A 13,801-nucleotide genomic window follows, 5' to 3' on the forward strand; every position below is an offset into this window, starting at 1 on the left:
GGCCCGAACTTCGTGCCAATTTCAGCTTGGCACGCGCGCGCCGCGGCCTAGCCTCTTCACTTTTGTCTGCCATTTTTTTCACTTTTCACGACGCCAGAAGATGCGCGCGCATCTTTTTCTGTGCTTAGCTTAGGCCGTGTCCGCAAGGGGCTTCCAGAGCTTACGGCTAGGTCTATTGTCTCCACACATTTCCAATTGAGCTAAGACCCAGACCTAGCTCTAGACAAGATATTCGTCGGATGCAGCCTCAGCGGCTGGTGAAATACGTTTATGCTTTAAGTACAATATAGTAAGCGGAAAAATTTGCTTATGCTTATGCAGCTCTACGAAATTGGGCCGTGCCTTTTGTTTTGATGGCCCTATGTCGTCTGTGAGAGCATGGTGGCTTTTCATAATTTATGCGATCGACGTTTGTCAGACTGAAGCCTGAAGGAATCTTGACGAGGCTTAGTAGACATACGGTTTAAGGAAACGGTGTTTGGTGAAAATAGACGATTCGGAAACAGATAATGAGCGTCCAGTCTGGCTCGGAACAGTTGGGTTTACTTGGGGCGAGTCACGGGTGAGTTGTCTCCACCGATTCAATGTGTTCAGCACCGCCAGGATGGCTGAAGTTGGAAATGACAAGCATGTGGTTTATTCATGTTACTATATGATAAGCGAGTCACTAATACTAACCTAAACATATGGTATGTTTCCAGCTGTCAGAAACGCACACGTGGAAGTTGATCACTAGGCTTCGGCCTGGCATTTCATGAATTGTCCCAGGCCCAATAGGCCTAAATATTGTTGACATTGTTGATGTAACCCAGTCCCTATTAAACGAAAAATCAAAGTGTGCTACATGTACGTTAAGGGGCAAGGCAAGATGAGGCATGATGAACACGAATGATAAAAGGCCCAGGCTTCGTGGGTTTAGACCTACCTACGTACCTCCGTTTCTGGAGATTATATGACTTGAACATGACATCAGAATAGGTGATTTGGAGTGAAGTGAACTGAAAACTATCTGTGCATGAATCAAGTGCATGGAGGAATATTCCTCAATCATACAGAGACAGTTTCCATTTCCAAGTTTCAAAAATCTCTTTTTGCACTAACTGCAGTTAGTCATCAGTGATGATCAGCGACCGAACACTGAATTTTGTGACTTGACTCATCTTTTGATATATTTTGATATACAAGAGATACATGTACATGGACTTGAGTCATCTACTTGCAACATGGCAACAGCTTACATGTACATGTAGACCACACACAGACACAGTGCATTTGTGTATGGTCAAATCGGGGGACCGGACATAAAAGCCATCACCACACTGGTGTACATGTACGTGATGTGCCATGGAGGAAGGAAAACCGACCTTCCTCCATGCATGTACCTTGTACATAGGCCTACATCAAGTTGAATCATAGAGCCACTGTCGGCAAAATGATTTTCAAAGTGGGGGAGGGGATGCCAGTTGTTAAACCATCAAGCATTATCCATTAACAGGCCGATCCAATGAGCCCAACCACATTTCACCTGCAAAAAAGAGTGTGGGGGTAGGTCCCCCAGTCAAAAAGTTGGGGGGGGGGGCACTAGCCCCCCTGCCTCCCCCTCACTTCTGCTGCCAGTGCATATAAAGCATGGGTCAAGTCACGTATGAGATCTGCATGAGTCTTCTATATGAGTCATTGCAACTCTTTGGTGACATTTTACAGTTTGGACCTTGGCTGAGGGTCATAGTTAAGACATGTAAGAGGACTAACTTCAGCTTAATAGATTCATAGATTGAATGTTTTGGTGGTTGATCTCTTGTGTAGATCACGCTTCCAGAATGGCAAGCTGTTCCTGTGTTGTACCTTCGCCCTGCTGGCTGCCTTCAGCATGGGTCTGGGGTTGGGCTACTCCTCACCTGCTGATCCTGACCTGAAGGACAGCGGCATACTCAACGACGACCAAGTGACGTGGTTTTCGGTAAAGACCAAGGAAATTATGCTTTCTATTTGTACTGAAAGAAATGAGGGTTTGTAGGCAGTTAATTTTTGCTTTTAGTTTGGGTGATGTTCAGTGTAGATTGTTTATAAGGACAGGCCTCAGTCTAGGAGAACAAATCCTTGTCTGAATTATTTCCGGTCCTGTGGCTTCGAGGAGTACATGTACTTGCTCGTGAAAGCCTGCAGTTAGTGATGACAGCTGATTTCTATACATGTCTATAGATGCATTTCCCCTAGCCGCAGCCATTTGATTTGGACAATCTTACGTTTGGCCATTCATAGTACATGTACATACCTATAGAATGTCTCCCCTCAAGTTTTAAGAGCAGCCGTAACCTTTAAAATCTGGATGCCAAGTTAAAAAAATGTTCATGAGTCACATTCTGGAAAATGTCATCTTACACAATCGTGTATCTTGATGAAAAACAAAAAGCTGTCCATGAATGTGTAAATTTGCTTTCAACATTTGTGAAATAAATCTACCTCTTCTGCACATCCAGAAAGGCACAGACCTGAGTTTAAATAATCTGATGGTCCTTAATTAACGCCCATGCTAAGGCTTTGCCTTGCTCCTTCCCATTTCAATTTTTTGAATTGAAATCAGTCCCCACTGTGTGTGAAAGTAGAACTTGAGAACACCGCATTTCTGGATAATTCTGCAAAATAAATGCAGTGTCAAATTTCTGTATTTTGTCATTCCCATTGCTACACAATGCCTAACCACAGGTGTTATAGTTTCACTAAACCTTGAATGTATGAAATATGCAACCACCATTCACCCAAATCATCTGGCATGTCTGATAGATGTCGTTAAATTTAATGCTTAATATAATATCTGGACAAAAATACGAAAAACAGAGGCATGGTGTATTGTATAACTGTGGATCGACTTTTAACCTTCACAATAAATGAATTTATAATTTAAGCTTATGCCACCAAGTGTGAGTACCATTTCTTTATTTGTTCATGTAGACGAGAGGAAGATAATGTCTTCATGATCTTTCCACCTGATCAGAGTCATACTTTTGATGACTAGCAGGAGCTTGTGTTAAAGAAAAACAATACTGTGGCTTTTTTGTGAAGGGTAAACATTTTTGAAATGTACATTATTAAAAGGCATGCTGTGTTTCAAGGGCGTTAACGGTTAACCTGATGTGAAAAGTCACTTGTCACTTCGGGCCTGTTTCTTGTGTTACAAAAACAGGAAGGTGAAAATGAAAGAGATAAAGGCCCTGAAACTATCATACAAAAGTTGCTGTTGGACTCTTGTTACCGTTTTTCTGTACTGCCATACCACAACTAATGCTTTGCTTACATCTTGTTTCAACTCAAGGTATTGTCAAGGCACTCACACTTAATTTACTGTTAATGGTTCATAGGAAGGAGGCAAACTGTACCGCTAGTATTTTTCTCTTAATTTGGAAACAGCGGATATTATGAAATGTCATCTTTTTGCATCCAAAGGGGTACATGGGACTTTTTTCATTTTGTTAAATTTTTTAAGACATTATCCAAATGATGTGTACTGCCAACATGCATGTAGATCTTTTGAGATATTTGAAAATTTCTAGCACTTTTACTGAAAAACGGTATACAGCATAAATTGGCGAGTTGATGGCATAATGTGGTACTGTCTGTGAGTGGGAGTTTTTCAAATGGAGTATAACAGGATCATGTGGTACTGACAATGGTTGGGTTGACAGACATGTTTTGTCACTGCCTTCTCATTCCTGTCACAGGCACTGTTTGCTGTCGGTGCGATTGGAGGTGGTCCCATTGCTGGCCTCCTCTTGGACCTGTGGGGGCGAAAGCTCACTCTCATGTCCTGTGCGCTGCCGTTCGTCGTGGGCTGGGTTCTCCTGGCGACGTGCACGGCAGTCCCGTTGCTCTACATTGGCCGGATCCTGACAGGCATTGGGGCTGGCATGAACTCCCTCGTCACACCAGTGAGTAGAATGCTTCATCATGGTGGCATTGGCGTGGCCAGACTCCGGGGGGGGGGGGGGGCAAGGGGTGTTAAGGAGGTACCCACCTCCCCCTTAGATACCTCATTGGATTGTTTTGTGAAGCCAATGCTCATGGAAGGAAAAAGAACCAAAATGAGCAGGGAACCAGCAAAGAACATTTACACAATGGAGAGTTTTTCAATTGGTAACCTTTTGTTTTGCTAAATAAATCTCATATGTCATATATGTTCCCTACGCAGTTACACCCTACCTGATTTGTGAAATTAGGTCCAAATCAAATTGTGCATCTCTGCTGTTGGAGTCTGCTGACATATTTTCATGGTGGCTTTTATCAAAGACAAACTAGATTTGGCCTTGTTGTCTGGTGTAGGTATACATTGCAGAGATGTCTACTCCTCAACTGCGAGGCCTGTTGGGTGCCAGCTTTCAGCTTGTCATCACCCTCGGCATCCTCGTTGTCTACGCTCTTGGTAAGAAAAGAAGAAGATCGCGCCCTGTACAAATCCAAGAAACTGGATATACCTGAAAGATGTGACTCAAACTCCCTCAGTAATTTACTTGTAACCTACCTGAATTCTAGCTTTTCAATTCTTTCACAGAGCATCAAGCACCTTGAGGAGATGACTTGACTCTCCTCTGTGCTGAAGCGTCCTTATCTCCCCGGTCTCCTGTTTGATTATATTCTGAAACTTTGCATAGTACATGTAGCTTTACCTCACTAAGGCCAAACTTTATGGCATAATTCATTTAACCAATTATGACGCATTGCAACCAGTCTGCGACTCACACATAAATTATGGCATAACTTGTCATTTTAGGTGGCATACATGTAAGTTGCCCCAAGCAAATCAGATATATATGAGAAATTTACTAATCAAATTGATTGTACATGTGTACAATAGATAATATGTTGACCATAGTCTACCTTGGCGTCGGTAGCCATGGTGAGAACATGTAGGGCATATGGTTTTGTTGGTTCCCCAACAGACAAGCGATGGATGTTGTCAATCCTAACCATGCTAAACCCAACAAGGTTATGCAAGATTTCAATGGTCCCTAGGGGGTAAGGGTTAATCTCAGCTGTAGAGATCTCACATACTACATTGTAGTGGTTGCTTGTTGATCATGGCATTCCTCCTGATATTAAGCATTACTCTAAAACTTGATGTGGCAATTGCATCAGTTGCACTCTCCGTGCTGAGAGAAGTTACCCAGGATGCTACAGTGTATGAAGGGGATTGCCCGGAGAATAACAAGTCCACCAAGTCTACCAGTTTGGTGGACATTCTTAACTGATAAGTTTTGTCTCATTTTTCATCAGGCATCCCGATGAATCATGTCTGGCTAGCTATTGTAGGGGCTGGGGTGGCTGCTGCCCTCGTTGTCTTGATGAGCTTCATGCCAGACACGCCCCGCTTCTATCTCATCCGCCACAAGAGAGAGAGGGCACTAGACGTTCTACGCTGGCTCCGTGGTTCCACGGCTGATGTGGATGGGGAATGTAGAGAAGTAGAAGATGCCTTGGACAATTCCAGTGTAAGGACACAACAGAACTGAGACGTGATCTTTTGCTTTTTACGCTTCGTGACCACTCAGTAAAAAATCCAGCCTTCTTGTACATTGTCTTGAATTTAAATAGCTCAGGATTTATTTATGATCTGGAGGTTGATTCCAGTCCATGGGAGGTTACGCCCAGCTTACATGTATGGCAGTCTTGAGTACCCATCAAACTTCTAGGTTGATAGAGGCACATGTAAATAAGGGTAAAGTGGTTTGTCCATGGACACTGAATATGGCAGCGGCTGGATTCAAACCCCAGTTGCCACATTCTGTCAAATTCAGTAGGCTGCACATTTTCCTGATAGCAGAATGTTGGATTAATGAAGCTTCGATCCTTCCTGTTTCCTCATCATACTAGAACAGTTCCCAATGTATTAACACTTTTTGTCTTTCAGGAGAAGTTCTCCATCCGTGAGTTTGGCCAGCGATCCCTCCTGAAGCCCTTGTTAATCTCCGTCATGCTGATGATCTTCCAGCAGTGCAGCGGCATCAATGCTGTCATGTTCAATGCCAAAGACATCATGCAGTCGGCGGTGGAGAACATCTCTGCTGACGTGGCAACCATCATCCTGGCTGCCGTCCAGGTCGGGGCGACCTTCTTGAGCGTGATTCTGATGGACGTGGCAGGAAGGAAAATCCTGCTCACCGTTGCAGGTACTCGCAAATTTCGTGTTACGTGTCCATAATTAGTGCATGGAAATTTCAAAGATGTCAAATCTTACAATTATTAACCCCTTCGAATTCAGCATAAACTTTCACAAATACACCAAAAAGGTCTTAACAGATACAGTGCAGTTCAGAGTTTTAGCCAACACACAAACATGCTTAGCGTGTCAGCATGTTTCAATTCCAACAGACATGCAAGGAGTTAACTGCAAACACGAAACACGCTGACCCCTGCATAACAGGGAAGTTGAGAGAATGCCGACACTGCAGTCCGATCTGTTGAGTATAAACATGCGCATGCTACGCCAAACCCCAGAACCGCCAGGCCTTGTAACATTTTCCTAGTTTCCCGCAACGAAAAGTATTCAGTTTGACTACAGCTCAAGTTGTCTTCAAATTCCAGGGAAATGTGGTCAGTAGTTTACCTTGTATGTAGTAGGCATTGCAAAATTATTTTCAAAGATAAAGCCTTTTGTTCGGCCATACAGGATCGATGAAAGTACCATGCAGGCAACACTTTTGGTTTCCTGTCTGAATCGCTCAGAAAACTTCTGAATCAGGCACACTTTTTTTGAGCATGAAATCAATTTTCCGACTGGGACAATTAAAACTAGCAGGTTTTATGACAAAGCATTTCCGAAATTTAGAGAAAACAATTATTTAAGAAATCCACAAAATATAAACTGGGTTTGACTTCGCCAGTCTGCTATCTAAACTTTATTCAAGACGGCTGCCACGGTGGCGATCCTAGCATATGCTTGACAGTTGTTGCCGTTCTCGCCGTGCTCAAGCTCAGTGTGTTCAAAATCACGTGAATATAAATTCAAGTGAGGTGGGGATTTTTCCCATCAGTTTTCGACCTTGGAACTGGAAAATCTACCAAAAGAAATCACTCTGACTGTGACAAACGGCAAAGATCTTCTACATGCACCGGCTACACACAACAGATAAAGTAGTACCTGTTTACACTTCATAAATATGCATGTTGTGTGACATTTAAGGGCGGTAGCATTGCATTTGTGGGAGCTGTATTGAAATGAATATGTAATGCAGTCATTCATATTTAAAATTGGTGGTTGGGATAAAAGGACTGGAGTGGTTGCAATTTCGCAATTACTTTGGTTGCAGCACTACATCTGTTGTTGATGTGGGCAGCAGAAAAAGTCAAGTTAAAATTTACTCATGTTCAGTGGATTTTTTTTTTCTGATACATGAACTAAATTTCCCTAAATTAAGAAATACTTCATTGGAAAATTAGCTTGTTATAATGGTTCTGCCCGAGGAATGGATTTCTTTAGTAGTTATATTTATTTGTGAAAAGTTTTCTCGCACAACCTGGAAGTGCTTAAAACCGATCTACAAGGTCATGTAGCATCCAACCAGCAATGCAAACGGCAAAGCGTGTATTGAACCGTGTGTCAGGTTCAGTGATCGTCTCAGTGTGTAGGCTAAAATTCTGTACTGTAGGATTAACAAAGACGTAGGCACATCAGTAGGTAGGCGTGACAAACGTCTGACCTTCCTCCAGTCAATGCTTTTTTATAAAATTCAGCCTCCACTTGGAGGCCAACTTACCAACTTACCATGCTTGGGTGATTTGGTGTAGGCATTCTAATGGCTGTCAGTTCGGGCACATTCGGGCTCTACTACCAGCTCAAAGCGAACCAGAACGAAAACATGACCACTACCATTGCTCCAGCCTTTGAACTGCTGGGCAATGCTACCGTTGCTCCCACTGCGGCCGGCCAGCCTGACCTGACGTGGCTGTCCCTCGTCAGTCTCATCATCTACATCATCGGTTTCTCCATCGGCTGGGGACCCATCCCTTGGCTCATCATGTCAGAGATTTTCCCCACTAAAGCCAGAGGGGCAGCAAGTGCCATTGCTGCAGCGGTCAACTGGCTGTTTGCGTTCATTGTCACCAAGACTTTCGTGTCTCTGCAGGTAATGACTGAATCTTGAATATGACATGTTTTTGAATGCCTCAGACAAGCTTTATAAGCTGCGAGTTGTTGATAAATGAATTTTATTTAGAAAAGTTGTGCAATGAAAATCAGTGAAAATGGGTACCAGTCTATTTCCCCCTTCATCCAATGGAATTTTTCACTGGTAACAAACCTCCCAACCCTCCCGATTTTGGCAGAAAATTTCCACTTTTTCACTTTGTTCCTGCCATTCCGATTTTGCCTCTTAAATTTCCGTCAAATAGCAATTTTGACAGGCTTATGTATTACCAAAAACTGACCACGTAATCCTGTTCATGTACCGTAATACGACTTATCCAACCTACCCGGACAGTCTTTTGACGCGTAACAGCCGAGAGATGGGTATGATACATGGATGTGATACTGAAATCATTCGTGGACGTAAATGCCCTGTATCAACAAGCTGCATTCTATCGACAAGCTACATTGTAATTAACATTGTATGCGTCGCGCGGTGCCTGGTTTTGCTAGGAACTGCAGCTAAAGATGTTCAGATCAGACTAAGCACTGCTGTGAAACTGACCATGATCATGTCAAGTGTGCAAGCAGTGAATTTTTCGCTGAATTTTGTGGTGAATCAATACATTCAGGAGATGAAAAATTATTGTGGACCATTTCAGATGATATAAACTCTTGTGGAATTCAAAATTTTATGGAATCGTTGAGTATGAGAGGTACTGTACATCATCATGGACACGGATTCGACTCCAGTACAGTGCATCGCTGATTTTTACTTGTTCATGGTAATATGGAGAATGTTCCAATTGTTTATGAAAAATTCCACATTTTGGAGAGAAGGATTCCGAATTCTTGATAGCCAATGCTGGGAGGTCTGCTGGTAACCTGTGTTGGTTCAGTAAAGCTCTTGTTTGCTCTGTCATTCATAATTCCACAGACCTTGTTTAACAGATTTTGGGAAGAACTTATTGAAATAAGCAGGTATCATCATGTTCACTCATCTGTATTTCTGCTCAAATTTGTTGCACATTAGAAACCAAACAGTCTGAGTTGGCATGTGGAGGCAAAACCAAGAGAAACTTGTTTGTCCTAAGAAGAAGCGTGCGTTCCATGTAAGCCTCTTGATGCATGCTTAGCTGGTTTTGCTGAGATCGTGGTGGAACATGTCATTGATCAAATCTGCTGTACACTAAATATCTACTGGGAAAAACGTGCAAAGTAGTTCATCACTTGACATTTTTGTGATGAGCTTTTTCCCTGCGCCAAGCAGATTTGTACATGTGCTTGGCAGCCGCATGATATAAGGAATTCCACACAGCTGCCACTAAGCAGAAACGGTTACCTAGTGAATGTTCTTAGCAGAGTCAGCGAACTACCGACCGAACATAAGATTCATTCTGTGTAATTTTGGTTGGTAACTCGTTTTTGCTAAGCACAGCTTAGCACTTAAAAACAGCATGAAATTGGTTGTAGTCAGCCATTTACTATTTACATTTCCAACCCCCCCCCACATTGTGGCATCTCACAGCAAGGACTGACAGAGCAAGGGGTGTTCTGGCTCTATGCGGGCGTCTGCATCATTGGCGTCATCTTTGTCATCTTCCTGGTCCCTGAGACCAAAGGCAAGACGCTGGAAGAGATTGAGGCAGTTTTCACTGGCCAGGCTCTGCACAGTCACCTTCCATCTGGCTCCGACAACAAAATAGGTTTCATAAACGACTAACACGGCATCTGATGTAACCCAAAGAAAACAAAACCCATGCAAAATTACGAGGATCTCCACCAGTCTTTAATTTCTAATCAGGAAAGCTGTGAAAATATTTGTGTAGGTTGGAGACTCAGTCTTTCAGTATAAGATTTCTTCAAGTTATTCTATAGAATGATGGGAGTGGATAGATCGCATTAACATCCCTGCTTGCATTTTGTAAAGGAGGGGTCACTGAAGGTTTTGGTAGCCAATCTTTTTTGGTATTTTGTAAGTAATTTGAAACTTAAAAGAAGCCTTAAGACAAAAATCAACCTGTGGAAATCGGTATCTGGCACAAAATACCTTTACTCACACACAAGAAGATGTTAGCAGTTTTCAACTAAGGTTGCATTCCCTTGCATTGAAAACAAAGTTCATGATCAGTCTACAGGACTTTCAGTACACATCTTTTTACAGATGCAGCTGTGGTAAAAGAATTTAAGAAAGAGCATCAGTATGGTATGTGTACTTTGATTCCAGTGCAGGATAAATAATTAACTTGTAATTTTGGAAAATTTCTGGATTAGGATTGGGTGAGTATCAGCAAGTATGATCCAAAGACAGTTAAGTTTCACCGTAGTATAGAAAAGTAGTGTTGCATGTACCTAGGAACTAAAACAAGTGTACCTATTAATGTAATTAGTGTACCTGAAATGCTTTTGAAAAGATGCAACCCAAGATAGGAACTAGTGATTTGCCCGTTGTGGAATGGGTCCATTTTGGAAAAGGCCCATTTTCACTATGCATCAAATACTGGTAAGCAAGTATGTTGACCAAGCAACAAGTAACCGGAAGCCAATGACCAGTAGTTGCTTATCACATGGCAACCTATTAGTTGGTGACTTGGTTTTGCTTAGAAAATTCTATCCATGCCAACAAATTTGTCTGCGCTTTATGGCATCCAGCCAACAGACTGATCCAAGTGGGAGCTGGACGGGACTGAGCTTGATACCATCTGAAATGCTTCAAGTCCCCATCCCAAATGATAGGTTCCAAATAAAAAAGTTCCCTGACCCTACCAGGCACCCATCAAAATCTATGAATTTCCAGAAATTTTGATGGATTCGAGACTGTACACCTGATAACAGCGCAGAAACTCTTGTCCCGCATTTATCCAGATAGGCAGAATGTTCTGTATTTTTAATTTGGAAGACTTGTGGAGTATCTTGGCCTAAGGTCTTGGGGTTGTCATCAAAACGAAAAACATTTCTAGGTTTCCCAATGTAACCTGTAGTCGGTAAACTAGTACATAAACAAGTGAACTGGGGGAGATTTAGCTAGGTAGCCAAATGAAATTGTCAGTGTTCGATGTACTAATTTGCTACAACCAGTAAATGGATTAAACTACCAGACCGGTCACTTTCTTTGTGAAACACAACTCAAATTTTCTTTTAAACTTAAGTTTAAGAGAGGAGGCAAATAATAATAATAATACATGTAGTAATAATTCCATCTAGCTTGCCTAGAAAAGTTCAAAAAGAAAAATTCCAGTTTATTCATGTTCAATCATTCTTGAATTTTTCCACTGAGCAAAATCTGTGAAAACATTTCATCTGAAACTTCACTTCATTTGGTGTGGTCTTGAAGCAGGTGTTTTGAACAATGCTTTAATTGTTGGTACTTCATGTAAACTCATGGCTTCCCTTCTTTTGACTGCATGCCTCTATACGGAACACTGACTGGTCTTTCCAATTTACTTGCCATAAAATTGTTACAAATATTTAGGAGAAGAATGTGCATATGTAATGTTACAGAATTATGTAGGTTAATTCTAAAGCTCATTGAGAGTAAAAATATATATTTTCAGTTCATATCTCAATGAAAATCAATGACAGTATATTTTAAGATGCTTGCTTTGTAGAGAGAGTGATGGTGAGTAGATTATGAAACAATGTTGTAATTTATGTACCATCTAGGCCTTGATCGATTTTATGGCTGTTGCCATGTCATGTGTCCGTGACGTATGATGTACATCAAATGTGTCGCTTTTTTACTAACTTTATTTTCAGCCTGATTATACTGCCTGAAACCCGATTACAAATTCAAATACATTGAAAGTCGCTTTTATTCTGTTTGTTGCCAAAATTTTATTGACTGGTTGCAATTGAAAAGGGTCTTGGTTTGCCATGATTTTGAATTTGACGGGCTGGCTAAGATTTGTTTGCCTTCCCCATGACTTGTTATGAACGAGCCAAAATACTGTATTATGTATTCTTGGAGAAAACCTAGCAATGCACATGGACACCTCCCCGAATTGTAACATTTTTCGGGTTTTTCTGTGCAAAATGAACTCCAACGTCAACAAGAGAGATTGCAATTGACACCTTGGGGGTTGTTTTGCTTGTTGTCTTTTCTTTTTGTTTCAAATTTAGGCTTAATTGGAGTTTTAGGCCTTCTTTTGTGTGGAAGCATCATTTTGTAGGCGTTACTGGCTTTTACTACGCAGATCGAGTAAGAAATATCGAGGGGATCTCAATAAGCACCTCTAGCTTCCTAAATAATTGAGTCTGTTTCACGATCAGACGATATTTGTGCATCTTTCGTTGGTCCTTGTTGCTTCGTTTTTGTATTTGATTATTTGGGTCTTGATGTGTTCGTATTTGTCAGTTCTCTCTTCCGTCCTCGTCATACATGCTCTGAACGTTGCTGTACATAGTGAATATACCAATGGTGTTCCAACGAATGTAGTAAAACGCAGTATTCAGACGTCACACAGTTTTTGAAGTTGTGAACCAAGGTCTGTTGTGATAGTCGTGTAAGCTTGTGTGCCCCTGGCTCTGTCCAGCATTTTCTGCCGTGATGAATGACAAGCATTTACGCTGTGTTGGGATCAGGATACTTGCATTTCCTTTGATGTCCTTATGTTACTGATTCCACCCCGCCCACGCCTTCACTATCTGTCCGTATTCAAGAGAACTGCTCATGAATTTCGTTCCTATTTTGTTTTTCTATGTGCATGTGTTTTGGCGATATCAATAAAGAAATCATTAACGGAATCATTGTTTAAAATAAGTTTGAAATGCATAACAGCCTAATGTGGATGGTTTTCTATTCAAGTGCATTACTAAATCATGGTGTTACTTCTTTTGCAGCATTTTTGAAAGGAAAAAATACATCCAAAACAATGATGTGTTAAGTTTAATGTGGCTTGTGTTATTGATGAAGCCGAAATGTCGGATTAAAATGTTAAAAATTTCTTGTATTAAAACCTTCTGAGCTGGGTGTCAGAATGTTTGTTTTTTTCTAATTGGATACCTCTCATTCTCACATTTGTCATCGGTTTTCCTTTTACGTAACGCATCAGTAGTTCACCTTTGGGATGCAGTTTTTCTGTGAAATGAAATCATCCGATGGAATTGTTTCCCAATGTAGTTTAATCGGGTGTGCAGATTTTTTCAACCAACTCTGTCATTGAGGTTAGATGTTTAATTTGTCGAATTTTCCATGCTTCGACAACCCATGCACCCATCAACATACATGTTACCATACATGTCCATTGAACGAGAGGTTTCTGTGGCCATAAATCATTGAATGAGGAATAAGAACACGCTCGCGCATTCATGTTGGTATGTTTGGATCATTATTTCCGTTTCCATGGCAGGAGTGTGGCCAGGTAACAGGTACCAGAACCACATCCCAAGAAACGATTCTCTCAATTTGTGGATTTTAACATGGTACATGTATATAAACGCTGGTAAAAAGTACGACAGCTGCGCTTTAAAACGCAGTAATTCTATTTTGAATAAGACGCCGACGTTTGTCTTAAATTACATCATAGGCTAAGATACGGCAGACAGCTCTTGTGTTAACGTACGCCGTCTGTCGTATCTGTTGCCTGCATTTTCATATTTTTAAAACCCCAATGGTGCGCTTTGCCATATTGGTCATAATTAATATTTTCCCAGGAATTAGTTTGGGGTCACGGTGCGTTTAGGCGT

General features: G+C 41.5%; 1 protein-coding gene across 1 annotated transcript; it reads left to right on the forward strand.

The window, feature by feature from the left end:
- The first annotated feature begins 230 nt into the window (after positions 1-230).
- LOC110978281 (solute carrier family 2, facilitated glucose transporter member 8-like) lies at positions 231-13,079 on the forward strand. Its single transcript, XM_022233158.2, has 8 exons — positions 231-562; positions 1,807-1,960; positions 3,720-3,926; positions 4,318-4,417; positions 5,269-5,483; positions 5,903-6,161; positions 7,780-8,117; positions 9,645-13,079. Exons 1-8 carry the CDS (start codon positions 510-512, stop codon positions 9,837-9,839), a joined length of 1,521 nt encoding a protein of 506 aa, XP_022088850.2. The 5' UTR covers positions 231-509; the 3' UTR covers positions 9,840-13,079.
- The last annotated feature ends 722 nt before the right edge of the window (positions 13,080-13,801 follow it).

The sequence above is a fragment of the Acanthaster planci genome, linkage group LG02 (assembly GCF_054643075.1).
Source record: "Acanthaster planci isolate LZ-2023a linkage group LG02, COTS_SCS, whole genome shotgun sequence".
NCBI classification, from domain to species: Eukaryota; Metazoa; Echinodermata; class Asteroidea; order Valvatida; family Acanthasteridae; genus Acanthaster; species Acanthaster planci.

Bases quoted from the DNA above. Each gene is read 5' to 3' on its own strand.
- LOC110978281 (XM_022233158.2), top strand. From the start codon at position 510: ATGAGCGTCCAGTCTGGCTCGGAACAGTTGGGTTTACTTGGGGCGAGT. The intron at 3,927-4,317 runs GTGAGTAGAATG...TGTCTGGTGTAG, and splicing joins TGAACTCCCTCGTCACACCA to GTATACATTGCAGAGATGTC. The intron at 8,118-9,644 runs GTAATGACTGAA...GGCATCTCACAG, and splicing joins AGACTTTCGTGTCTCTGCAG to CAAGGACTGACAGAGCAAGG.